This window comes from Trachypithecus francoisi, unplaced genomic scaffold (assembly GCF_009764315.1).
Source record: "Trachypithecus francoisi isolate TF-2019V2 unplaced genomic scaffold, Tfra_2.0 Lachesis_group4, whole genome shotgun sequence".
In the NCBI taxonomy this organism is placed as follows: Eukaryota; Metazoa; Chordata; class Mammalia; order Primates; family Cercopithecidae; genus Trachypithecus; species Trachypithecus francoisi.
In genome coordinates, this window is record NW_022681469.1 from 113,952,796 (window position 1) to 113,980,370 (window position 27,575).

At 48.8% G+C, this 27,575-nt stretch overlaps 1 protein-coding gene and 1 long non-coding RNA gene across 5 annotated transcripts in view; one reads left to right on the plus strand and one right to left on the minus strand.

The window, feature by feature from the left end:
- Positions 1–311: 311 nt before the first annotated feature.
- The window catches only part of SMURF1 (SMAD specific E3 ubiquitin protein ligase 1), a 125,636-nt gene continuing 98,372 nt past the window's right edge, over positions 312–27,575 (minus strand). The window contains exons 7-19 of one of the 3 annotated variants that reach the window (XM_033191777.1): positions 25,699–25,940; positions 24,848–24,932; positions 24,428–24,505; positions 23,076–23,222; positions 21,208–21,406; positions 19,257–19,360; positions 15,601–15,715; positions 13,539–13,717; positions 11,537–11,674; positions 10,183–10,303; positions 8,669–8,870; positions 6,224–6,308; positions 312–3,565 (exon numbers count right to left, since the gene is read on the minus strand). In XM_033191777.1, the coding sequence (XP_033047668.1) occupies positions 3,466–3,565; positions 6,224–6,308; positions 8,669–8,870; positions 10,183–10,303; positions 11,537–11,674; positions 13,539–13,717; positions 15,601–15,715; positions 19,257–19,360; positions 21,208–21,406; positions 23,076–23,222; positions 24,428–24,505; positions 24,848–24,932; positions 25,699–25,940 (1,795 nt within the window). In that variant the 3' untranslated portion in view covers positions 312–3,465. The remainder of the gene's footprint in view (positions 3,566–6,223; positions 6,309–8,668; positions 8,871–10,182; positions 10,304–11,536; positions 11,675–13,538; positions 13,718–15,600; positions 15,716–19,256; positions 19,361–21,207; positions 21,407–23,075; positions 23,223–24,427; positions 24,506–24,847; positions 24,933–25,698; positions 25,941–27,575) is intronic. The other 2 variants (XM_033191776.1, XM_033191775.1) reach the window with 2 other exon arrangements.
- Positions 4,589–21,265, plus strand: LOC117072007. Of its 2 annotated transcripts, none has more exons than XR_004432677.1 (3): positions 4,589–4,682; positions 6,080–6,226; positions 21,179–21,265. It is a non-coding gene; the product is annotated as an uncharacterized LOC117072007 (long non-coding RNA). The 2 variants fall into 2 exon arrangements; XR_004432678.1 differs by lacking the exon at positions 21,179–21,265 and adding an exon at positions 7,924–8,328.

The window sequence follows — 27,575 nt, forward strand, 5'->3', positions numbered from 1 at the left end:
CTCCAGCCTGGGCAACGAGCAAAACTCCATCTCAAAAAAAATAAATAAATAAACATAAAAAGAGGGGGAAAATGAAAAGATAACCAGTGCGCAAAGAAATTCTAAATGTTCTCAGTCCCACGTTTTTGCTTGGTAGAACACTTTCAACCCACTGCCATATTGTCATTAGTTTCCCTTACAATTCTATCCTTAACTCTGTCCTTTTCCCTTGGAAGGCCCTTGCCAGTATTCCTGCCTACACACTTCCTTTCCTGTGGGTTTGCAAAGACACCGGAATCTCATTTCCACACCAAAATAACAGACGCCAAAAATGTAAAGTCGTGAGTTTATTGCATATGTAACAAAATGAACCTGACCTCCTGGGCCCAGCCTGCTGTACAATCACTGTTTGTTTTGTGTTTCCAGCTGGTTCCATAACCACATTAAATAGAACTAGTATTTCATTAAATACTTTTGATTTTGACATAAAACAGAACATTAGTGTACAACTTTCACAAAATAAATCAGCGATAAAAACCGTGGGAAGGATAACAAGGATAGCAGCAATACTTAAAAACAAGACATTACAAAATAAATTAAAAAATACATTATAAAGTGGTTGAGAAACAAAAATAAACACATTTTTAAAATCCATACTATGTTTCGGGAAGGCTGCCGTGCGGCACACACCTGGCTGCAGATGGCGGGTGGGGGGACATTTTCTCTGCAGAAGGCCTTTCCTGACATCTCAGATTGGGTGACCACCTTAATCTGAATTCGGACCATACGTCTGAACAAGCTCAGGGGTCGAAATTCGATCTGGTGGCAGATTCTCTTTTCAGAACTGGAGAGAGCCCTTTTCCTGTCGCCCCGGGCCTCCCAGGCAGCCTCAGCTCTTCCTACCAAAAGCACTGGCGGAGTGGTGTTTGCTACATCCCTGAGTGTCGGCTGACGGCCGCTGGTGAGGGCAAGCCTGAAAAGCCGGGCCCCTGAAGCATCTGGGCAGAGGGGCAGGGGGCGCATGGCTGGATCGCCTGGGACCACCGAGAGGGGCGACACAGATCACATGTGAATGGGCTTCGCGCGGACCCAAAGTCCAACAGTCGGGAAGCTTTTACCATTTGCTTGCCATATTGAGTTCTTTGGGGTGGTTCAAAAGGACCAAACAAACCATCGTAGAAACTGAAGGTTCTGGGAGTACGATGCCACCGACAGGGGAGGCCTGTTTGGAAAGAGTGAACCGGAGCTCTGGAAAGGTCTGCGACACTCACACGACCGATGACAAGGCAGCAAACCCACACACAGGTGGAAGTGGAGAAGCAGAGACGGAGGCCGGGACGGGAATGCGTGTGTCCGCCGGGGCCACCTGTGGAGGACCCGGGACCCAGCCCTCTGGCTCTGGGCTGAAGCAACACCCGGCCCGAGAGGCAGGGCAGCACCGACCAGCATGGGGCTGGCGGGTGCAGCTGCTAAGGCTCGCCCCCGACTCCTCCCAACAGCAAAAAGGTAGTTTTAAAGGCGTCAAATGCAACATTCCTGCTTCAAAGTCTTTTAAACCATGAGACCCTGGTTTCCTTCCTAGTTACTGCAGATTTTGGATACCACCACCAGGAAAAGCAGGTGGGGCCTCCGACCTCCTCCCAGAGGCCACTTCCGTTCTCGGAAGGATGTCTCTTCTGCCTCCCGCGGGTTAGGCTCATGATAGAGAGTGGGCTCTCCGGGGGAGGGCTGTAGTTTCCACTTCCTCACCTTCAAGAGGAAGATGCAAGGAAAGGCTAGATAGAGCCACTGGGACACGGGCTTCTAGAACACCTTCAGGAAGCATCATGGTGAATGAGACACAGGATGCGCCCACCTGGGGGGGGAAGGCAGAGCTTTTCAAAGAGGCTAAGCCCACCATTTGGCCTGGACTTCTGGAATGGGGGATTAAACTTTCCTCCTGCAGCAAACCTCATTTGGCAGCCCTTCCATTCTAGAACCTCAGCAGCCCAGAAGTTAACAGTGACAAAAAGAACAGATAAAACCGTCGTCCACAAGGTCCTTCCCAGGCCATCTCAGACCCACAGCGGGATCCCAGAGACTTCGACAGCAGTGAAATATCTTGCTCATCAATTACCCTGTACTTGCCCCCACCCCAAACAAAAACAACAACAAAGAAACCATACAAGAACATTGGTTGCTGCTGCTGTTTTCTGCCCAAGTTCAGCTACTGGAAATCAAGCCACTTTAAGATAAAATACTGTTTGACTTCTGTGCAAACTGGAAATGGTGTCAGAAACTTCGAGTCTAGGCTTGCTTCTGGCCTTGCTCATCATATGAAGACATCTGGGCAAGTGAACCGAGTAGCAATCGTTAGTGTCACCAGCTGCCACTGGGAAAGGGGCCACATGAGGCAGTGTGGAGCCGTCCCCCTCTGCGGTCACAGGTTTGCGTCCACACCCTACTTTTTGTAGAACAGTATCTTTGGGTGGATTTACATCATCGAGGTTATCCTTTCACCATTGCTTTTAAGCTAGTTCGCACCAAGCCAGCAGCTATGATAACACAATTTTGTTAGTTTAGCTCTTAGCAGTTGCCGCATCATGGTTTACTAATATTTTAAGTGACACAGTTGATGCTCTTCTATGGACAACAGTGGCACAGAGGTCACAGCTTTGGGACTGACTGGTTGGCTCTAGGGCTGATTTTGGTCTGCTCTTTTCTACACGCCATGACATGGTGTTTTCACTGAAAAGAAAAGTCAAACTGGACAGATAATGCAGCAAAAGTGGCCCTTAAAAGATGGTTTTTCTCTATGTAAAAAATTCTCAGCCAAGATACCCAGCAAAGAAATATCCTGGCTCCAGGAAAAGCTGCTCCAATTCCTTCTCCTTTCAAAGGGGAAACACATTTTGACTCAAGCTTCCTGCTGTGGCAGAATTCCAATAAGCATACGTTATGCAGTTATTTTTCAGTTGGAAATTCATCTGCTGCCCAGAACAGGCTGCTGGGATGTGAAATCTGGAATCTGAGCTCTGGTAAGATATCTAGCAGCTGCTCAAATTGAAAAGGGGCCTCAAGGCTGTTTTGAGATGGAACAGTGGGGGATAGCCACCAGTTCCAAACCCTCAGCCAGCCACACTCAGTCCCCTAACTGTGAGTTGATGCTCCCGTAAAGAGCTCAGGGCCGTGAGCCTTATCACCACATGGGTTGCAACCACAGCAGAATATACTGTGTGACCAAAGCCAAAGGCTAACCCTGGCTGCATTTTATTGGATGGGTGATGGAAGCGGGTGGGAGTACTATAATAAAGGAGAGATATATGGGTGGGAGCCACCAACAAAAGTCCCCCATCCCCCTCCCCCAACAGAAAGGAGAGAGACAACCCTTTCCCCTCAGGTGATCCGGAATTCCAGGGCCTCTGCCAGCTTTGCAGGAGGCGCACAGAAGCTGGATGCTTTTGGTCTGGTGGCCATGAGCTAGACTCTGTTGCCTTTGGTTGCTTTTCACTCCACAGCAAACCCGCAGGTCTCCTCCACGGCTGTCAGCAGCTTCTCATAGAGCTTCTCATAGGACTCATATGGTGGAATGTCAATCCGGTTAAAGCTGAAAAAAGACAACAGAGTGAGAGTCACTGGGTGGGCAGTCCAGCCCTGGGACCAACCTCAAGGCCAAGGACAGGCAGCAAGAAGTGTGTGTGGGAGGGGAGAGGAATGGGGGGTGGGGTAGGAGTGGTGGTGAGTTCTCCATGTCCCCCTGTGCTTTTCTGCTTCTAATACAAAGATTTGTAATTTGTTTTTGCTTTTTGGTAGAGACAGGGTCTTGCTAGGTTGCCCAGGCTGCTCTCAAACTCCTGGCCTCAAGTGAACCTCCTGCCTTGGCCTCCCAATGTGCTGGGACTACAGGCCTGAGCCACCGTGCCCAATCAACACACAGTAAAGTAAGTCTTGAGCATTGACCACCAAAACATCACCAAATTACTGTTCACGGCTTCTGTCAGGACAAAGTGCTCCACTTGTTTTTTGTCTGTCTGTCTGTGGGAGAAATTCTTTCTCTGTGCTAGGAATGCCTCTTTGGCAGCCCCTGTAACCCAGACTGGCTGTCAGGCAACGTCACCACTAACGATGTATTGCGTATCTGTCTGTTCCTCTGGGACTTGATCTGAGACCAAAACGGGGCAGTCTGGAAAATTCCTTGCAAAAACAAAATCTCAAAACTAGTAAGATGACAAATCCTTAAAAGATGAAATGAATACTCAACTTTTGACTCAATATTTCCAGGGGGAAACTCGTTTCCAGTATTTGTGCAAAGAAAAAGACATCCTGGCCGGGCGCGGTGGCTCAAGCCTGTAATCCCAGCACTTTGGGAGGCCGAGACGGGCGGATCACAAGGTCAGGAGATCGAGACCATCCTGGCTAACACGGTGAAACTCCGTCTCTACTAAAAAAAAAAATACAAAAAACTAGCCGGGCGAGGTGGCGGGCGCCTGTAGTCCCAGCTACTCGGGAGGCTGAGGCAGGAGAATGGCGTGAACCTGGGAGGCGGAGCTTGCAGTGAGCTGAGATCCGGCCACTGCACTCCAGCCTGGGCGACAGAGCGAGACTCCGTCTCAAAAAAAAAAAAAAAAAAAAAGAAAAAGACATCCTTTAAGAAGCTACCGTAGCAAACCAAAAAATACAAAATTGTGACCCAGAGGACGTACAGTGACTTCCTGGCTTCTAGGGTAAGCAGTTAAGGAGGGTGTCTGTCTCTACAGAGCTGGGTTCCAGGGTGGGTACTCTTTTTTCTGTGCTTCAGAGCATACTTTCCACATGCATCTAACTCCAAGCACTAAACTGCTAAAGGACAAAAGCCTTGTGAGTAGGTGCGCAGTCAACATGGTGCGTTCCCTTAACAGCCACGCTCGGAGCAGGACCCTGGCACCCACCAACACGGTCCAGGACCAGCTGCATTACTTCATTTCACACGTGTGGAAAACCAAGTTGGAATATGGGGTCATTTGCCCCAAATCACATGTCAGAGGGTGTCTCAGCTAGCATTTGATCCCGCATCCTTGGTTTCCAAGACAGGAACCTTCCATCATGTCACTGGGCATCTCAACAGCATCTAGTACTGGCTCCCCCAAGGAAACGCGGCTACTCGTCTCAATGGATGGTTCCGGGACAAAGTGCGTGCAAGTGACCGGATTTTTAAACCATACAGGAAATACTCTACTATGGAGACTCATTTTTAAGTTAAAATTTAGGAAGAAAATATTTGCAATAGACAAGGTACGTGTGTCATAAGCAAGAGTCCAAGAAGATGGGGACCCAGAAATGTCAGATAAAGTGAAGACCAAAACTAGACAGTTTTCCTAACCAACAGGTGTGTGTACATAACATCTGGCAGAGAGGAAGACTTGAGCCTGCTGGAGTGGTAGCCACACTCCACTGAAACACCAGTGTTCATTAATGACATGGCTCATAACAAAATTAGTTTCATAAGATACCGTGACAACCTTTGTGTGGCATGCTGCAAAGTACTCGTCCCATCTGACACAAGCACTACTGCCAGTCATTGAGACTTGGCATAAATGAAACAGAGTCCTACAAATCGGGAAACAGCTTTAAAAAAATAACATGAGGCCGGGCTTGGTGGCTCATGCCTGTAATCTCAGCACTTTGGGAGGCCAAGGCAGGCAGATCACCTGAGACCAGGAGTTCCAGACCAGCCTGGCCAACATGGCAAAACCCCGTCTCTACTAAAAATACAAAAATTAGCCGGGTGTGTTGGCGGGTGCCTGTAATCCCAGCTATTTGGGAGGCCAAGGCACGAGAATAGCTTGAACCCAGGAGGCAGAGGTTGCAGTGAATCAAGATTGTGCCACTGCACTCCAGCCTGGGTGACAAAGCAAGACCGTCTCAAAAAAACAAAAAACTAAATCAAGAGAAAATCTATAAATTTTAGGTTATATATACTGTAAGATTTTACGTTAAGTTTAGCAATAATGTTGGCCCTCTTAAATTTTGTTGCATGGCCAGTAAAGCCACTCTATACAGCGTTGTAATGTTGGGGGAAGAGTCGCTTGCTTGAGGGCTTCAGAATTGTCATTCAACTCTCGAATTTCTCCTTGTGTCTCAGGTGCTGTGGCTTTTGAGTTTTGATGATGACAGAAATATCTTAGCAGAGACTCCATTTCCAGAAAAAAAAACAACAAAACGAACGTGAACGTCGGCATCCTCCGGGGCTCCCAGGACGCCGTGACTTCCTGGCCGCGGTGCTTACCAGGTATGGGCCTTCGGAAGGTTGTCTGTGTTCGCGTCTATCAGGTGGATGGTGAATAGCCGGGGCCCTGCCGCGCCTGTAGAACCTTACGAGACAACATTCTAGTTAATGTACTTCAGAGGCACAGCTGTGGCACTTCCCGGCCACACGGCCCCCAGGAGCCAGGGCCCTGACCACGTTCCCACCCCTACACCCAGGCAGGCTGTCCTGTGATAGGGCCATGAGGTTCCCAGGCCCGGTTTTAGGACATGCCTGCAATGGCCATCAAAGTGACAACATTCAGACATTTTTTGAGACAGGGTTTCTGTTGCTCAGGCTGGAGTGCAGTGGTGCAGTCTCGGCTCACTGCAACACCTGACTGCCGAGTTCAAGCAATTCTTCTGCCTCAGCCTCCCAAGTAGCTGGGATTACTGGTACACACCACCACGCCTGGCTAATTGTTATATTTTTAGTAGAGACGAGGTTTTGCCGTGTTTCCCAGGCTGGTCTGGAACTCCTGGATTGCCTCAGGTGATCCACCCGCCTCGGCCTCCCAATGTGCTGGGATTATAGGCGTGAGCCACCACACTTGGCCAAAATTCCAACATTTTAGAATATTGCAGGGGGCAGAGCAAGGACTGCTAAGGCCCCTCCTAAAGTGCACCCTGACCATGAGCCTGCTCCAGACAGGCTCCCTGAGGGTCAGAGCTGTTTGCACCCACCCTCTGGAATAGACTTGCCCCCCAGTTCTGTGGCACAGGGAGAGGCACCAGGCCCCTTCTTCCTCAGGTCTTTCCAGACTCAGCCCCAAGTGAGCACCAGGCTGGCCAGCAGCCACCACTGCTGCGGCAAAGACGGCTAGCTGACAGGGCTGCTGGGCGCCGGGAAAGGAGGGCACAGAGGTCACGGGCCTTGGCTTTGCTGCCCCTTGCTCCTGTGTATTCACAGATATTCCTTTCAAGCTGGGCCAAGGTCAGCGGCAGGACAGGAATCCAGGAGCAATGAGGACTAGCAGAGACACCATCTTTATGTTGGGCAGAGGGTCTCAGAGTGCAGCCCCTGCTTCCTGGGGACCTGGGACAGGAAGCTGGCTCCTCCCCCTCGCAGGCCACACCCTCCAAGCCCCAACCTCCTGGGGAGTCAGGACAGGCTGCGCCAGGTGGGGGACTTCAGAGACCTCCCGCAGGGCCCTGGCCACTCTGCCCGGCCCTGCTACCCTCCCACAGCACCAGCACTCCTTGTTCTGCACTGTGACCCTGTTCACCTCTGACCCACCTTCTAGACACTTCGGGGACACTGGGCTAAAGTCTATCCAATTATTGGGGGAAGAATGAGACCCTTATGACGACAGGGACCATCTCTAAGCGGGAACGTTTTGCACATGGACCTGCTGTGGGCAAGACAATGGCGCCATGAGAAAAGGCTTGGTCAGGAAGCCTGGATCCCTGCCCTGCCTCACCAGTCACACCTTCCTTTTTCTTCCCCTTGGGGGGATAAAAAATCTCATGGCCTCAGTGAGTCTCGGCTTCCTCATCCATGGGATGGGGCTAATAATCCTCGTCAGCCAGGCTCTCTGGGTTGTTGGGAGAACGGAATGAGAAAGGCTTTGTAAGTGACAGGCACCAGCACGCTCTGGGAGCAGCTGTCATGGTCAGGCTGGTCAAGCAGACAGAGGCTCCCAGATGCGAGCGGGGCTCAGCCTCGAACCCCTTTTTATTCAGGCCGGGCCCCTGGCAGCAAATCCATAGGCAGAGGTCACAATGGAAAAGTCGAAGGCGCCCTGATGGCCAAAGCCGACTGAAATGGAATTAACCTCCTTTTACTCAGCGAGGCAGAGGCAATATTCTGTGTTCACAATGTGTCTGTGTGTCTATCAGCGTTTACAGTTCAATCAGCTAAATTTCAGTATGGTGACACTGTTCACCTCACTCCTTCCAACACACAACATCCCCTCCGAACCCTCAGTGTAAAAGATGAGACATTAGGCCGCCGGCCCTACAGGCAGACGGCACCTTTCCCTCCGTGGCTTAAACAGAGTGAGCATGACATCATCTTTCGGTGTGGTTTGTGGCTAAACAGGGGTTCATGTGCAGCTCCAAGCTTTGGAGCCACCGAGACTGGGGGCAGTTCCCCCATAGCTCCCTCCCCGGGGTCTTGGCTAAGCTGGCCTCACAGACACTCTGAAGGCCTCTGCTGGCCAGACCCTCTTGGCTTTTTGGAAGCAGTGAGGAGGGGGATCCACATGCCCTGGAGTGGCTCCACAGTCTTTGCTCAGCGGGGCCCCACACCTGCTCACACACGGCCTCTGCAGGGCACAGCATTAGCTACTGGAGAACTATGCCATTTTCTAGCACACGTCTCAGAAAAACATCCCGGCCACCCTCCACCTCCTCCAGTCCACAGCCTAGTACAGAACACAGCCCCCACAGATGCATCATCGAATAGTCCCGCCTCCACGTCAGTCACCTTGCAAAGCCTTGAAGCCTTGGAGCGGGACCCGCGTGGATCCAGTCACAAACTGCAGGAGCCTGGCCCTCCTTTCTTCATCGAACGTCTCCACCGCTTGCCAGAACCACCGCACGATGTTGCTGTCGGCCACACAGTGCTTCAGCCGCGTGTTCGACTTCCAGTCGTTCAAGTCTATTTTATCCAGGCCGCCTATGATCAGCTGAGGAGGTGCAGAAAGGTGAGTTACTTCCAAAATGTATAAACCCACGTCAGGATGTGCCTCCTAGGTACCCGGCACACACAACAGTGAAAAGTCAGTTCCCAAGCAAAGCAGCAGCTGTGTCTAAATAAACTAGGCAGACGCCGAGATGGGAAGAAAGCTACAAACAGGAGGCCTGTGGCACATGCTTCCGTCCGCCTCCTCCAGATGGGTCTCCAACCCCAAGGACCACAGTGCACAGCTGCTGATGGGACGTTATCTTATAACCAAAGCGGGGTTTTTGCTCTGCATGGGTGAGCAGTATCAAAGCACCAATGGGTGACACTGAACACAGCTACCACCATGAACAAGGGCACGTCCCAGGGTCTCTCCGGGACACGTGGAGTTTCAAGTCTGAAGACAGGAGAATTCTGAAAGAGTTACGTGGGGCTGGGGCCGATGGGGCGTGTTTCTGCAACTGGCTTTAAAAAGTTCACCCCTGCTAGGTGCGGTGGCTCACGCCTGTAGTCCCAGCACTTTGTGGGGGCCGAAGTTGGGCGGATTGCTTGAGCCCAGGAGTTCAAGGCCAGCCTGGACAACATGGCAAAACCCTGTCTCTACAACAAATACAAAAAGTAGCCAGGCGTGGCGATGGGCACCTGGAGCCTCAGCTACTTGGGAGGCTGAGGTGGGAGGATTGCTTCAGCCTGGGAGGTGGAGGCTGCAGTGAGCCACGACTGCACCACTGCACTCCAGCCTGGGCAACAGAGCGAGACTGTCGCAAAAGAAAAAAAACACAAAAGTTCACCCCACAACTACTGCTCCATCCAAGCTCTTGGCTCCCAAGCTCTCCTCACTGGCAGCAGAAAAACCTGGAGAACAATCTATAAGGCTTGAGCTGTTTGGCACCAGAGATGGATAAGGGCTGAATGAATCACCGTGTCCAAGCGCATGCAGTATGACTAGAGAATACAATAGCCCCTTGTTCTTAGTCTAGGAACAGCCAGAATAAAAAGCAATAAGTTACTGCTGTGGGACCACCTGGTTCTCCCCAGCTAGATACCCTGAAAACGAGGGAAGCCACAACCACCTTGAACAGTTTTCTGGGCACTGTTCAGATTTCCTACCGCCAAGCAGACATCTCGCCGGTTACCAACCGGCATAAACAGCCTCTACTCCCCACTCTTGCTCTAGTCTGGGAACCCCAACAGCTCCTAGGCTTACTAGGAAACGGCACATGCCGCCCCTTGCAGCAAGGATTTAAAACAGGCAGATGCCAGCCACAAGGGGGCCCCTGAACGCCCTGGGTCAACTCCGCACGGCAGGCACATACCTCCAGTTCCTTCTGGTCAAAAGGCTTCAGCAGGTGTTGAGGGATGAGCTCATTGAACCCCTTCTGCAGAGCTAAGAACTGGGCTTCAATTCCTCTCATAAACCTCCAGTTTACATACAACCTGGAAGAAAAACTCGCAAGTTGGATGCAACACCAAGTGGATTTTCCACCATGGGCAGGCTTTTTTTTCCTTTTTTTTTGGGAGACAGGATCTCACTCTGTCACCCAGGCCGGAGTGCAATGGCGCAATCTCGGCTCACTGCAACCTCTGCCTCCTGGGTTCAAGCGATTCTCCTGCCTCACCCTCTCCAGTAGCTGGGATTACAGGCACCCACCACCATGCCTGGCTAATTTTTGTATTTTTAGTAGAGACGGGGTTTCATCATGTTGGCCAGGCTGGTCTCAAGCTCCTGACCTCAGGTGATCCACCCACCTCAGTCTCCCAAACTGCTGGGATGACAGGCGTGAGCCTCCGCGCCCGACCTGTGAGCAGGTTCTGATATCACAGTCTGACAAACATGGGAACACACTGGGCCCCCCCACCGCCAGATCTCTCCACCAAGACAGACAGACACACCACCAGCTAGTAGTACCAAACCTTGGCATCACGTTCAAAAGGACTCAGTGCGTGCCCTGATTCATTCCGATTCGCTCCTGAAAACAGGAGGATTGAACCTGATCTGTCACATCAATTGCTGCAATTTGAAAGCATGTTCTGGCCAGGCACGGTGGCTCACACCTGGAATCCCAGCCCCTTGGGAGGCCGAGGCAAGAGGATCGCTTGAGGCCAGGGGTTTGAGACCAGCCTGGCAACATAGCAAGACCCTATAAAAATGTAAACAATTTTTAAATGTGTAAAAGTACATTTGAAAGTACAGCACAGGACAGCGTGGCACACAGACGTGTCCACATAGTTCTCAGCTGCAAGTGCCGAGGCCTGAACATGGATTTGCCTCAAGTTAGGGATGGAAAAAACAGAGGGTGGCTTCCGCGGACTGAGCACCAGAGACCCTCCAAAGCCACTGCTCTCTCCTTTGCCTCTGACCTCTGCATCCATAATTAGGTGGTCACTGAAAAGTCCTTCCCCACATGGGCTCTGTCCCTCAGGCCAGGCCTGGCCCCATCAGGGCCCCTCCAAGCAGATCCCGGACACTGCTGCTGAGTTGTCGGTTTCTGAAAGTTGCCTCTGTTCATGTGATCTGATCACAAGCGCCAGACATCACACAGCGAAGGAGCTACAACAACTAAATGCAGGCTCAGCCACGTCCCGGGCACCCGGCCGTCCCCCACAGGCAACTAAACGCAGGCTCAGCCTTGCCCCAGGCACCCAGCCGTCCCCCCCAGGTGGCATTACCGGACGTATTCTTTCTTGTTCTCCTCTGTGACCGGCACATTTCTGCCATTGGGTTTCAGTTCATGCTGAAGGATCCGCCCAAAGGCGTTGTGTTCCACGCAGAAGGTGTGGTCCAGTACAGGTGTGATGTCGTTCTCTCTGTTGAAATAAGACAGAAGGATGTAGGTTAGAGCTTTGCCACCACATGGGGCCATTGGGTAGACAGACAACATTTACGACTGCCAGACCCAGGGCTCCAAGAGAGGACAGCCTCGGGCAGACACAGAACCTGCGTGGGGGCAGCACAGCAACAGGTGCTGGAGGACCTGGAGACCACAGCTCTGGTTCCAGATGTCCCCACTCCTGGCCTCCACAGTCATAGTAGGTGGGGAGCAGGTTGCTCTACCATCCTGTGGTTTCAGGAGACCCACAACCCAGCTGCTTTGTATGCTGAGTGTAGGAGTCAAAAGGCAGGAATGTGAAGAGGTATCAGGGTCAAAGGGAAATTGACCTGGAGATGAAGCCATGCCAAGAAAATGCCGTTCCCGGCCAGGCGCAGCGGCTCACCCCTGTAATCCCAGCACTTTGGGAGGCCAAGGTGGGCAGATCACGAGGTCAGGAGATTGAGACCAGCCTGGCCAACATGGTGAAACCCCATCTCTGCTAAAAATACAAAAAACTAGCCGGGCGCCTGTAGTCCCAGGTACTCGGGAGGCTGAGGCAGGAGAATCACTTGAACCTGGGAGGTGGAGGTTGCAGTGAGCCGAGATCGAGCCACTGCACTCCAGCCTGGGCGACAGAGCAAGACTCCATCTCAAAAAAAAAAAAAAAATTCCCTTCCTCCCTTAGAGGCAGCCTTTCCAAACGCATCAGTTCAAACACAAAAGCACTCGAAAGTGAAAAGTAGCTCTTGAATCTGCCATCATTCTTGAGCCATAGGCAGAGTGGAAGATTTTCTTTTTCTTTTTCTTTTTTTTTTTTGAGACAGACTCACTCTGTCATCCAGGCTGGAGTGCAGTGGTGTGGTCTCAGCTCATAGCAATCTCTGCCTCCTGGGTTCAAGCAATTTTCCTGCTTCAGCCTCCCAACGAGCTGGGATTACAGGCACATGCCACACCTGGCTTCTTAAAATTCTTTTATTTTTAGTAGGGGTAGGATTTCACCATGTTGGCCAGGTTGGTCTTGAACTCCAACCTTTGACTTCAAGCGAAAAGAGCAAGTGATCTGCCCACCTCGACCACCCAAAGTATTGGGATAATAGGCATAGAGCTACTGCACCCAGCTAAGTAGAAGATTTTCTACCAGAGCCCCAGAGTCCCCTCTTCAAGTTGGAACACATGACACATGGGACACAACCAGGAGACCCCAACTCCGACTCACCCACATCCCTCCATCTGCCAGAGCCTGATCTTTTGTCCCCTTGAAATCTGCAAGGACCCGTGACAGTCACGGTTCATCTTGTCACTGCCTGCTGCTCTTAACAGCGTGTTTAGAATAATTCTAAAGCACAGGTAACTAAATGTTCATTTTGTTTTGATACTTGCTTGGCCCCTGTGTAGGTTAACTGGAGACACCCTGAGTGTCACACACACCCCAAAATGGGCCTGGGGAGTGGCCTGTTAACGTCTGGGATCTTACCTTCATCATTCAAGGAAACAATCTAGTCCATGAAGAGAAACCTGTCCAACATCACGAGGAAAATAAGTCAACTGAATATTTTTATTGGATCTGGTGGTTTTGTTGTTGTTGTTGTTGTTTGCTGTAATGGGATCTCGCTATGTTGCCCAGGCTGCTCTCAAACTCCTGGGCTCAAGTGATCTGCCCACCTCAGCCTCCCAAAGAATTTCCTTTTCTGTTTCTGGTTATAATACAATGGTTTCTTTGTGTCTCTTCAATTTCACAACAATCCCCAAAATAACACACACACACACACACACACACACACACACATGCGTGCATACAGTAGACACGGTGGTTGGTGTACCCTAAGCCAGGTGACCGTGCTCCGTCAGTCAATACTTACAGGATCCACACCAAGCTCTTATGCAGCTCCGGGTCCACGGATTCCAGGTCTGAGAGCTGGATGGGCTTCCCCAGCAGCTGCTTATAGAAGGGCACCGTGAAGCCCCCATTGATGTAGTGTCCGTGGAACACAGCCAGCCCCATGATCCGCCCCACAAAGTGGAAATAAGACAAGTGGTCCTGTAGGGGGCACCAGAGAACACAAATTTGTCAGCACGATGCCGGCAGATGTGGAATCTCACTTCCCAAGAAGTGCTGTCCCCAAGCTTCTTGGGAAAAGTGTCCCAGAGGCAACCAGACCTACTGACTCAGGCATTCACAGGCCCCGCTCCTGAGCAAGTGAAAGAAGGCTGCTTGTGTAGCAGAAATGTACCTAGATTCGCTGGACAACGTTTTGTATGCTTTCAGGGCCAACACCTCCTCAGAAGGGCCACATAACTGGCAGAGGAGCCCCGTGTTCAGCACTGACTGAGAATTTCACCTTGGTGACAACAGAGAATTAAACCAAGCCCGGGGCCTTGACACTGCAGGGCCTCGGCACCATGCTGGACGCACGCCCAGGAAGCCAGCCCTGCGCTCCCTCCCACGGCATGAGAAAGAAAAGGGCAAGTTCCCTTCCTCCTCTAATCCAGAACGAAAGGAAGGGAGGGAGGGAAAGAAAGAGAGGGAGGGAGAGAAGAAATGCTAAGGGGGAAAAAAGACCACAGGAAAATATGTATGAATAAGCCAAGTCAAGTAACAATTCTAGGCTGGCTATAGTTGCTCACGCCTGTCATCCCAACACTTGAGAAGGCTGAGGCAGGCGGATCACCTGAGGTCAGGAGTTTGAGACCAGCCTGGCCAACATGGCGAAACCCCATCTCTACTAAAAATACAAAAACTAGCCGGGTGAGGTGGCGGGCGTCTGTAATCCCAGGTACTCGGGATGCTGAGGTGGGAGAATCCCTTGAACCTGGGAGGCAGAGGTTGCAATGAGCAGAGATCGTGCCACTGCACTCCAGCCTGGAGGACAGAGCAAGACTCTGTCTCAAAAAAAAAAAAAAAAAAAACAGAACCATTCCAGAACCAGAGCAGTTCTGTTTTTTTTTTGAGATGGAGTCTCACTCTTTCACCCAGGCTGGAGTGCAGTGGCGCGATCTCGGCTCACTGCAAGCTCCGCCTCCCGGGTTCACGCCATTCTCCTGCCTCAGCCTCCCAAGTAGCTGGGACTACAGGTGCCCGCCACCATGCCCGGCTAATTTTTTGCATTTTTAGTAGAGATGGGGTTTCACCGTGTTAGCCAGGATGGTCTCGATCTCCTGACCTCGTGATCTGCCGGCCTCCGCCTCCCAAAGCTTTGGGATTACAGGCGTGAGCCACACCGTTCTGGTTTTTAACTCAGGAACCACACATCTCTACTTTCAGGTTTGAATTACGTTCACCTCAAACAATGAGTAAAAACTCTGCTTCCATGTTGGTGAAAGGTTCTTCCGCATTTGAATGCACAAGCAGGGCCTGCCCCGCCTTCGCCTCAGCAGCCTGTGCAGGACGCTGGTGAAGGCTGTGGCCTGGTGAAGGCTGTGGCGCCACAGGAGGAGCCCCTGCTGGCCGGCTGCCCGCCCTCGGGCTGAGCGTGCAAACACTGCACTGACTTCCTCATCTCTAAAACCAGCACACTAAGGGTGGCAGCATTTGTGGCTTAGAAAGCTAGTTCTGAAAAGATTCCAGTTTTGACTGGGAGGAGGCTGGACTTCAGAACCCACTCCTTAGAATGACACCATTAACAAATACAGTCATCATTCCAGAGTTCCCTCGAATGATCATAAAGTGTCCCGAGTGTATGAACAGCTCCGTTTCCCCCTTCATCTCCTTCAACACAACACACCCAGTGACCACAGTCTCTGAAAATACCGGATTGAAATCATCCATTTTAACTCAGTTTTCACTTTACCTCTCCATGTTTTGCTTACTGATGTCTTTGATTAACTCTACAACGAATAGACCAAGAACTGAGAATGAAACTGAAAATCCATCTCAAAAATTCTCCAACTCAATTCCCTACCTCTTTGTTCATTCATACTTACGGGGTTGATTGAAGAATCCGGATTTATTTGCAACATGTAAATATTGTCTGTAGAATACTGGAAGAGCCCGTAGTAAGGATTCAACATTTCATGGCACAGCAAATAAAGCCACTCCCTGCGAGCAAACAACAAAAATGCATTTGATACTTGCTAAAATTTCTGTGTATATAATATATAATATATATAATATATATAATATATATATATATATATATATATTATATATATTATATATTATTCCTGAGATGAAGTCTTGCTCTGTCGCCCAGGCTGGAGCACAGTGGCGCAATCTTGGCTCACTGCAACCTCTGCCTTCCGGGTCCAAGCGATTTTCCTGCCTCCTGAGTAGCTGGGAGCACAGGCACGCGCCATCAGGCCTGGCTAATTTCTGTATTTTTAGTAGAGACGAGGTTTCACCATGTTGGCCAGGCTGGTCTCGAATTCCTGACCTCAAATGATCCACCCACCTCGGCCTTCCAAAGTGCCGGGATTACAGGAGTGAGTTATTATTTTCTGAATTTCTTTAATGTTTGCATCATTGTATTATTTTAAAAACTCCAAAGTTAAAAACACTGAAGCCAAAAAAAAAAAAAAGGCACTTCAACTAGAAAGTGTATGGTTCCGTGGCTGCACTCGGGTTGCGATAAGCCCAGCTAGTGGGGGCCTCAGACAAACACCTGTGGCAGATCTACAGAGTCTTTCATTCATTCTACTCAAAACTCCTTTTCAATGGATCGCATTAAGATAGCAGCCCCAAATTTTATTCTAGAATTTCTTACTCTTTCAAACAGAAATGAGAGAGAATAGGAAAGGACAGGCACAAATGCAGAGAAGCTGTCCAAGAAAATCATGAGAATACACGAAAAATATCAAACAAAAACAGTTCTGTATTGTACTCAAAAGAACAGAAATGAACAGCCAGAAGAGATGAGACTCCGAATCCTATAAAGTTTCTTTACTACAAAGGCAACATTGCTGAATTTGAATTCATCCCAAGTTTTGGAGTTTCGATTTAGAAAGAACCTTTTTTGAAAAAGACAAAGACCTTCAATTGTCTAGACAGGAAGTGATTAAAATACAAGCAAACGTTCCACCCGAGCTATGGACAACATGAAGATACAATCAGCTGTGTTCTGGAAGTGGTAGGGGAAGCAATAACTAAACAGGCCAAAAAGAGAAGCTACAGAAAGGACTTCAGGACTAAATACTGGGGAGATAAGTGTAGCCTGACTCCCACAGATCGGATAATGAACACACCCCTGCACATGTGTAATACACATGCAACTGGAATCGCTCCACCTCCCTCTGAGATAGGTATGACCCCATTAGGAGGAAGACTCCAGTGGTGAAACAACACTACACCAAACTGGAGGTGGCAGAGCAGGGATTCCCAGCTCTTTCCACTACAGCATCATGTCAGTCAAGGGAAATTCACAAAGACCTGTCTCCACGCAGAAGACTGGACGACTACGAAGACGCGGAAGGAATGTAACTCCTACCAGACCAAACCAGGGAGTCCAACAGCTGAGTAACAAGCATTTCAGAACGACCAGAGAAAGAAAATGTGCGAAGAAATTAACAAAAAGTAAAATTCATTCATTTGGCACATATTTAGGGAGACAAGTGTTCCGCTGTGTGTTAGCTGCTGTTCTAAGAACCGGGGATCAGCTGTGAACAAGACAAGGTTCCTGACTGTGTGCAGTTTGAGTCTCTTGGCAGATGCAGACGAGAAACGGAAACATCACACCACACAACCATGAGGTGGTCACAGCATGACAAGGGAGGACGCCAAGAAAGGGGAAGCTACGGGACGCCCAGGACAATGGACCTCACCCAGGGCAACAGTGAAGTCCCACGACAACCGTGGCACAGAGGAGCGAGAGAACTGCCATCAGGCTGCACAGAGGCCTTGCAGGAGACACAGGGGGGCTGTCAGAAGGTATGATGTGTAACCGTCCGGAGGACTTGAAGTTCAAGGGGCAATAGAGACAGTGAAAGCTACTGGGGAGGGAAGCCAAGGCGGGAGGATCACCTGAGGTCAGTAGTTCAACACCCACCTGGCCACCATGGTGAAACCCCCGTCTCTACTAAAAATACAAAAATTAGCTGGACGTGGTGACTCGCACCTGTGGTCCCAGCTACTCAGGGGGCTGAGGTGCAAGAATCACTTGAACCTGGGAGGTGGAGGTAGCAGTGAGCTGAGATCCAGCCAGTGGACTCCAGCCTGGGCCACAGAGTGAGACTCTGTCTCCAGAAAAAAAGGGAAGAAGAAATTCTTGGAAAAATTAGAATTTGCTCCAAAAAGTTAAACAAATTCTAGAATACTATTTAACCCCTTAATGGACAATGTTTTCATTCATAATAATATAAACCATATAAACTTTCATCCCTTTACAAATAATTGGTAGACAAGATAGGAGACTCACCAAATTTTGGTTACAGAAGAGAATGTAAATCTTAACCTTGACAATATAAAAGTAATATTATAGATGACAGAATTTAAGAGGCAGAAGGAATGCTGAAGAGAAGTTACAAGTATGAATAGCCTGTTCTTATGCAAATGAGAGGTCCAGAGATCATGTCTCTAGTTGAGAAATCAAAAACTAAAGGTGAAAGCACAGGACATGAAGTTACAAATGAGGGAAGAACTAAAAAGACTCATATTACTAAATTGAACATGAGAGTAACTAGAGTCAGTCTATCTTCTGTATATGCCCATAAATTATTAAATCCGGAAATAATAAGATACCTATTCAAAGAAAGAGCTAAAAAAGTTAAGGAGCAGTTGTCTTAGCCAAGCACAGTGGTTCACACCTGCAGTATCAGCACTTTGGGGACCAAGATGGGAGGACGGCTCGAGCCCAGGAGTTTGAGACCAGCCTGAGCAACATAGTAAGGCCTCGTCTCTACAAAAAACTTTTTAAAAAAATTAGCCAGGCGTGGTGTTACACACCTGTAGTTCCAGCTACTTGGGAGGCTGAGGTGGGAGGCTGGCTTGAGCCCTGGAGGTTGAGGCTGCAGTGAGCTATGATTGCGCCACTGCCTCCAGCCTGGGCAACCGAGCAAGATTCTGTCTCAAAAAAGACCAAAAAAAAATAAAAATTGTCTCGAAGGTGAAAAGAGGCAGGACATGAAATAGCAGCTTTTCATCATTCTATTCTGTTTTTTTTTTTTTTATAACATTTTCTTGGTTTATTTTGACCACAATTTCAACATTTTACATAATTCTTTTGACACGAATGCGATTTACATGCAGTTTACATGCACAAATGCAGTCCCTGCCCTGCTGTCTGCAGAAAATCCTCTACGGAGGAGAGCAAGGCCACCTCCTGTGTTAATTTCAGGAGCATGTCCTGAAATTATGTTTCAAAAGAAGGGAGTGAATTTAAAAGTTGAATTCTAGCTTTACAAGAAGTCGATTAGTGGTGATGATCACGGATATTCTGGTAGGTTATGGCAAGAGGCTGGCACGAGCATGCTCCGAGGAATTCCTATTCTCAGCAGGGTGGCTGCAGCCATCGCATGCTGGCCCGACTGCTCCAGGGAGACATCAGCCCTGCCCAGGAGTGCTTGGTGATGAGCACTGGAGAAGGGCAAATGACTTCTCCTGAAAAGACGGAAATCCACGCAGCAGAGAAGGTGAATTAGCAACTCACCTGGCCACGCCACCGTAATCCAAACCTTCTTCCCCGCGGAATTTCACCATTAGCCGTTTCTTCAAGTCTTTGGGTCGCATCTTCATGATCTGGCGGTAAGACTCCTGAATAGCAACATCACAGTTTCAGAGAGAAGAACATTTCTTATTCTTCAAGTTATAAACGGTTATTGGTAATGGCGCCTGGTTAAGAATACGCATCCATTCCAATTCAAGTTTTATCTGGCTCCTAATCGGAATGTTTCTTTGGCATCTAGTATATTCCATCATCTTTTTTCTCAGTTTCTCCCTCTGAGACAACAACAAAACCAACACAATGCCAGGAAACACTAACCTTAAGGGAAACACGTGTCTGTTTTCAGTGAATCACCAAGGAGTGAAGGACAAGTCTCACTAGGGTTGGTTTTTCTCTGCATAGATTAATTTCAGTGCACACGATAAACAACTTATGCATTGCAACCAAAATCAAGACGTTAGAAAGTCTGAATGCTAAGGGAGTTCTGAGCCTGTTTTTATATATAAAGTGAAAAATCACATTTGACTTCACACTGAGTCAAAAAGCAAAAAGATTTTAAGTTTTTAAGTAAGACATAAGGTGGCTTAAGCACAGCACAGAACCCATGTGATCAGCCTGCTATTCCCTCAGACTCAGCACTTGAAGCAGAAGCCACTACATGTCTGTAGATGTCAGTAACAAGGTACTTAAGAATATTATTATGCTTTAAATTTAACGCAATTCAAACTCCAGCAACCCAGCCAGGTGTGGTGGCCCATACCTGTAATCCCAGCACTTTGGGAGGCTGAGGTGGGCAGCTTACCTGAGGTCAGGAGTTCGAGACCAGCCTGGCCAACATGGGGAAACCCCATCTCTACTAAAAATACAAAAAATTAACCAGGTGTGGTGGCGGGCGCCTGTAATCCCAGCTACTCGGGAGGCTGAGGCAGGAGAATCGCTTGAACCTGGGAGGTGGAGCTTGCAGTGAGCCAAGATCACGCACTCCAGCCCGCGCAACAGAGCGAGACTCCGTCTCAAAAAAAAAAAAAACACTCTGGCAACCTGAGAGGGAAAGACGAAACAATCTGGTAGTGAAGTCAGTACTTCAGCGCTTTTCTAACCCTGCAACAAGGGCAGACATGCAGCAGGCAGGGCTGGGTACTGCAACCAAGCTGCCCATCCAACACCCAGGCCCAGCCCTGGTCGTGGGGAAGGCGCTCAGCTCCCTCGCCCTGCTGTGCTCCCTCAGCACTGTCACCCAGGGGGAATCTGTGCTCTGTCTCCTTTGATCATTTCTGACAGTGCCTCCACAAAGGAGGGCAGGAAATGGCCCACATGCCATGGAGATTTTCCCGAATGGTCGGCTTTCTTGGGAAAAGGGCCGGTCTGTTTAGAGACCTGCTCCTGCAGGAAGCCGTGTAAGGGACAGAACCTGTCCCAGGAGCCACCTGCTCCCCGCCAATTTCCACAGGAGAAGCAGGACGGCCCCCAGCCCCTGAGCTGCCCTGAGAAGGACAGCCCTCAGATGACATCTCGTACAAGAAGAGAGGAGGGAGACTGCCTGGCTCTGGGGAAGGCGCAGATTGCAGGAATATTTAACCTGCATCATGTAGACAAGGAGGTTCCCACTATTTTTTAGTGCTAGTTTCTATATACATCTCTAGGTTTTCACCTAGAAGTGAAACTATTTAATTGTCTCCCTTTTTACCATGAGAGGAAATAAATACCGTTCCCTCCCTCTACACAAGCTGTGGTCCTGACAAACTCTGCACTTCCCTTAGTAATACAATCAACACCTGAAATACCAGAGAAAGAAGGGTTCCCTGAAACGCAGACATCACCCACACAGCAGTTCATTTAAAGCAGCCCTTTAAAACAAAGGCATTTGAGATTCCTTTGTCTGAGCCGCCTTATTTGTTTCTGAACAGGGTCTGGGCAGTGGCCCTGAACTCTGTACCTCAAAGATTTCTTCTCTGGACACTTCGATGCGGCAGTGACCAGCTTGGGGCTGCTGAAGCGACAGTTCGTGTCTGAGGACTTTCAGCTTCTGGACTAGATCTCTTTCGTATCTCTGGGCAGGAAGCTCCTCGTCCTCCAGAGAGCCCTCGCTGGGCAGTGGCAGCGGCTGGCTGGGCTCCTTGAGTTGGCACTGGTGACTTGGGAAGAAGAGACGCAGAGAGTCACTCTGAAGCCCTGGCCAGGGGAGCTGCAAGCACCTACTTACGGTCGGTGGAGCGGCTTGCTACATGCACCTTCAGGGAGAATTTGCTTCCCTGATGGCATAACCATGTACCTAGCTAGCTGTGTAAAAGTCACGGATGGCCACATTAGCCTAAATATACAGTCTACAGTACAATAAAGGAGGTACCCCAGGCCGGGCATGGTGGCTCAAGCCTGTAATCCCAGCACTTTGGGAGGCCGAGGCAGGTGAATCACCTGAGGTCAGGAGTTCAAGACCAGCCTAGACAACATGGTGAAACCTGGTCTCTACTAAAAATACCAAATATTAGCCAGCTGTGGTGGTGGGCACCTATAATCCCAGCTACTTAGGAGGCTGAGACAGGAAAATCACTTGAACCCGGGAAGCGGAGGTTGCAGTGAGCCGAGATCGCGCCACTGCCCTCCAGCCTGGGCGACAGAGCCAGACTCTGTCTCAAAAAAAAAAGGGAGGTACCCCAATTCCAAGTAACCACTTATCTCGCACATTACTACTACAAATAAAAATGGAAATGGTTGTCATTTATTATGCATCTATTACACACCCATGAGATGGACCAATGTACCATCAGATGCACCTTGGCAGTAAGAATGAAATGGAGATGATGGGAAAAAATTTTAAAGGAGATAACAGTGGAGAGCTCAAATGAAATCTAATGATAGGCACAACAGAGCACTCGAGTGAAATCTAATGAAAACCATCCCTCATTTTTACCGCCAAGAAATTTCCACGGCTGCTCACTGAGAGCAAACTTTCAGTAAAATAAAAGGAGTAGGATTAGTACGGTGACAAAGTGACAGTTGTCCGGTTTAAGTTTTGCCACTGAGACACACAGCTGTCAGTTAAAAGAGCTATGTCGAGGGCGGGCGCAGTGGCTCATGCCTGTAATCCCAGCACTTCGGGAGGCCGAGACAGGCAGATCACCCGAAGTCAGGAATTTGGGACCAGCCTGGCCAACGTGGCAAAATCCCATCTCTACTAAAAAAACAATAAATTAGCCAGGTATGGTGGCAGGCGCCTGTGATCCCAGCTACTCAGTAGGCTGAGGCAGGAGAATCACTTGAACCAGGGAGATGGAGCTTGCAGTGAGCCGAGATCGAGCCACTGCACTCTAGCCTGGGTGACAGAGCGGGACTCCGTCTCAAAATTAAAAAAAGAGCTATGTGGGATGTTTGGCTCTGAGAACACAACAGGCCTGGAACACTAAATATGGGATCCAAGATAATTCCCAGTTCCAAGGTATCCAGTTCCCCACCGTGCAGGCACTAGGGGACATCGCCTATCTCTACTTCTCAACCTAAGGGCCGCGTGTCTCATGAGAGCGCTGCCTGCAGAAGCTTCCTTCAGGAAGCTGCCTAAGACCCCATCTCGGTCAATTTTATCTAGGCTGCAAGTAAGAAAAGGGTAGCAGCAATCTAGGGCTTCAGTGCTCTTCACAGCTAATTTAAGAGTTTAAAATATGCAATTATCCACCAGATATCTAACATCATTTTGACCACGCTTATTACCCAACCGGCGAGGCAGTCAATACATTCACACAAATCAGTCCAAGAAAGCATTCAATGATCAATAAAAGAGATCAGCAAAAACTATTTTTAAAGTCTTACTTCATGATGTGGTGTAACCTTGGGTCTGTAAACTGGGTTGTTCGGTTATTATGATCTACAAAATATATCCTCCCAGAAACTGTACTTCTGACTTCCCAGCCTGGCGGCAGTGGTCCGAGTTCATCACAGTTCACACTGTTAAGGTCTCTACCAAAATGGAAGATACAGAGAGGTTTATCAAACTGAGTACAGAGGAATGAGGCCAAAAGTCAGCAACAGAAGCCACAGAGGTTCCTTATCAAGGTGTCTGTGTCCCAGCTCTGCTAAGATGGACCTTCGTGGTGCTACTTACGCCAAACCTCCACTCAGTCCAGGCCTCTCTGTTGCAAACAGCAGCAACATCCAAGAGATTAAAAACCAAACTTTCAGGCTGGGTGCGGTGGCTCACACCTGTAATCCCAGCACTCTGGGAGGCAGGTAGATCACCTGAGGTCAGGAGTTCCAGACCATCCTGGCCAACATGATGAAACCCCGTCTCTACTAATAATACAAAAATTAGTTGGGTATGGTGGCGGGTGCCTGTAATCCCAGTACTTGGGAAGCTGAGGCAGGAGAATCGTTTGAACCCAGGAGGTGGAGGTTGCAGTGAGCCCAGACCACACCATTGCACTCCAGCCTGGGTGACAAAAGCAAAATTCCACCTCAAAAAAAAAAAAGAAAATAGAAGTTTGAGAGCTTATAACCATGATAAGGAACAGGGGCTCTCCACAGAATATCATTTCTTATACGAAAGAAGGCCCAAATAGCAGGAAGTATCTTAGTGCTGTCAGAAAACTAAGTGAATTCACAAGTGTCATTAAATGCTCCAGGCCAGAAGGGTTTCTTCATTGGAAAGTTCCCAGACAGCACCAAGCTTTTCAGGACTAAGGGAGAATACAGGAACATGCATTCAGAAACTCACAATTCTAAACAGTTGCAGGACAAGCCATTCTCATTTTCAAATGGGGTTTTTGTTCAACAAGTATTTTCCACGCTAAGAATGATTAATTATTCTCCTGATTAATAATTTCAACACCATCTACAGTCAGAAGGGAGCACAGCTTTACCGACCAAGATGTGTTTCTAATTAACACAAAAGCCTGTCATTTCTAACGGGGTACAAAAGAGACACCGCATTCGTTTGCAGGTAATATATTTCCAGTCTCATTATAGGTACTGAGTCATAAATTAAACATAGATCTGGAAAATCAAAGACAGGAAGTTTGTTCTCAGATGAAACAAATTATGAATAAAAAGGAACTAAGTATTACCAAAAATCGTATTAGGTAGTAATGCTATTCCAAAAGGAAATAAAAAGCAAAGAAAAGAAAAAAAGAAATTAACTCTGTTATGGGGTGGGGGGGGTCTCTAACCTGGGCTCAGATGTATGGCCTTGCAGAAGGAATTCGTATAGAAAAGCTTCATCTCCCCCAGGAATGGTCCCCGAGGGACTGAGGCAATGGGGACAGTAAAGTAGAAGACAGAGAGGGTAACAGAGTCTTTATATTTCCTTGACTTAGGACAGAACATTTTAAGCATATAAAAAATGAGTGATCATAAGGAATCGCTGTGTAACCAACTTCAGCAATGATCACGGTCAACCTTGTTTCAAACGTACCCCTGGCCACTCCCCCCACCCCAGCTTAGCTGAAGGAAATCCCAGACATCAATATCATCTCATTCATCAATATTTTTAGTTTAAAACAAGAGCAACACATCTGGGAGAGGGTACTGGCTTTTCAAGTCAACCGCTGGAAAGACAGCTGGGAGGGTGTGCGTTTCAGGAGGCTTACCTTGGTATCCTGGGGTCGTGCCACGTGCTAACTCCGGTCTGTGTGTGCAAAAAGTAAACCTGGCCCTGGACTGTTGTTCTTTGTTCTACACAAGAAATCAGGGATCCAAATTAGACAACTTCAGTTCCAGGGAGAGTCTGGAACCAACCCTCGATGCCCTCCCTTATGGTATTATCTACATCTAGCTAACACTCCCCGTCTTCTCCCGGTTCTTCTGAGGTGGCCAGATAATCCCCTCTTCTCTGTCTTGCCCCATGCTCTCCTTTCCAGAGCACTACAGACACCCTCATCTAGCCTACATGTTATCTTGGTTGGCTCTGGTCTTCGTTTGCCTAAGATTTTCACTTGATTTCTAGACTGGGAGATGTGGAGCAATTGCTGAAAATTCATGCTTAGCTAGATTTAGCACCGTTTTCTTCCAGCTGTCTTTACACTGCCACAACTATCACATGGCATAGCCATGCAAACATCCGCACTTACGGCACAAACAGGTTACTCAAAAAGGGTTAAAGGCCGGGCGCGGTGGCTCACGTCTGTAATCCCAGCACTTGGGTGGCTGAGGCAAGCGGATCACTTGAGCCCAGGAGTTTGAGACCAGTCTGGGCAACATGGCGAGACCCATTCTCTATAAAAAATACAAAAATTAGCCGGCATGATGGCATGTGCCTGTAATCCCAGCTACTCGGGAGGATCACGTGAGCTGGGGAGGTCAAGGCTGCCGTAAGCCATGATCATGCCACTGCACTCCAGCATGGGTGACAGAGCGAGACCTTGTCTCAAAAAAAAAAAAAAAGTCAAGCTCGTGGAAACAGGGCAGATGGCACTGGCCACAGCAGGGTACATTCTCTCACCGTAGCCTTCAGGCAGTTCCGGGGACTGGTGGCCATGTGGTCGGTTCTGGGGCGTCTGTAGTGGACCTCGCACATCAGGGTTTCGAAGCCGCTGTGCCTGAAGTCTTTGATCTTGACTTGGGGACTCCACAAACCTACAGTTCCCTCCTCCAGCAGCAGCACCGGTGCTATCTGTGTAAGGGGCTGGTTCCTCCATGAAGCAGCTGAGCGGCCTCCCAGGCCCTGAGTCTTCATACACCGATCTGAAAGGGACAGAGCAGGCAGGCATGGTGTCACCAGGGAGGAGTCACAAGACCAGCGCCTTAGGGCTAGTGTCCTGGGGACACCGTCACATACATTCATTTGCTTTCCTTTAACAATGTGCAGTGTTCCAAGGGCCTAGTTTTGTAAAATCCACCCTGTGCCACTCAAACAGAAAGACAGACTCTTCTAAGAGGAACAGGGGGCCGGAGTGTCCCCAAGGCCAACTGTACAGTTTCACCGTAGGGTAGACTGGAATGATTAGAAGAAACCAGCCTTAGACTATGAGGAGTTCGTGAAATGAGATCTCATTTTTCTTGATTTAAAATCACATCCAGGCCAGGTGCGGTGGCTCACACCTGTAATCCCAACTTTGGGACACTGAGGTGGGCAGATCACTTGAGGTCAGGAGTTCAAGACCAGCCTTGCCAACATGGTGAAACCCCATCTGTACTAAAACTACAAAAATTAGCTGGGCGTGGTGGCACGTGCCTGTGGTCCCAGCTACTTGGGAGGCTGAGGCACGAGAATTGCTTGAACCCAGAAGGCAGAGGTTGCAGTGAGCCGAGATTGCACCATTCTACTCCAGCCTGGGTGACAGGACAAGATTCCATCTCAAAAATAAAATAAAATCATATCCAAATACTCCATTTTCCTTGTTATTTTACTCTATAATGAAACTCCTGGTTACATAAAATACCAAAATACCTTTAGGTACTTTTTTTGTTTTTTTTTTTTTTCTTTTAGACAGAGTCTCGCTCTGTCGCCCAGGCTGGAGTGCAGTGGCGCAATCTCGGCTCACTGCAAGTTCCGCCTCCTGGGTTCACGCCATTCTCCTGCCTCAGCCTCCAGAGTAGCTGGGACTACAGGTGCCCGCCACCTCGCCTGGCTAGTTTTTTGTATTTTTAGTAGAGACGGGGTTTCACTGTGTTAGCCAGGATGGTCTCCATCTCCTGACCTCATGATCTGCCCGTCTCGGCCTCCCAAAGTGCTGGGATTACAGGCTTGAGCCACCCTTTAGGTACTTTTTAAACATCAATCTTTACCCCCTGAGCAATTCTGAAGACAATTTACCTTAATAGACTACTGCCCCTTAGAAGCAAATACTTTTTTAAAATCTTAGATTGAAAAATTTCAAATATGTACAAAAAATGAAAGACCAGTACAATGAACCCCCCGTGTCCACCCCTCCCAACTAACCATCATCCAGTGTCCACTCTTCCAATCCCTCCCCACCAACCCCAACGTTTTATGACTTCATCCTTAAATATTTCAGCCTCTATAAGGATCTATACTGTCCCTCTAAAAGACAAGGACTTTTCCATTATCACAACTAAAAACTGTTCCTTAATTTTTTAAAAAATCAAATGCCAGTGTTCAGAGTTCTCCAATTGCCTCATAAATCAGGATCCAAAGTCCACACCTTGCATGTGTAGCTATGTCTCAAGGGAATTGTTGACAGTTCTGCTTCCCTCCTGTCTTTGCTTTCCTCGCAGTCTATCTGTTGAAGACAGTGGGTTGTCTGTCCTACAGAGGGCCCCATTCTGGATGTTTGTTGATTATATTCCCTTGGGGCCGTGAGACACACTCCTGGTCCCCTGTATTTCCAAGAGGTGTGTTCATGTTGGATCATCTCT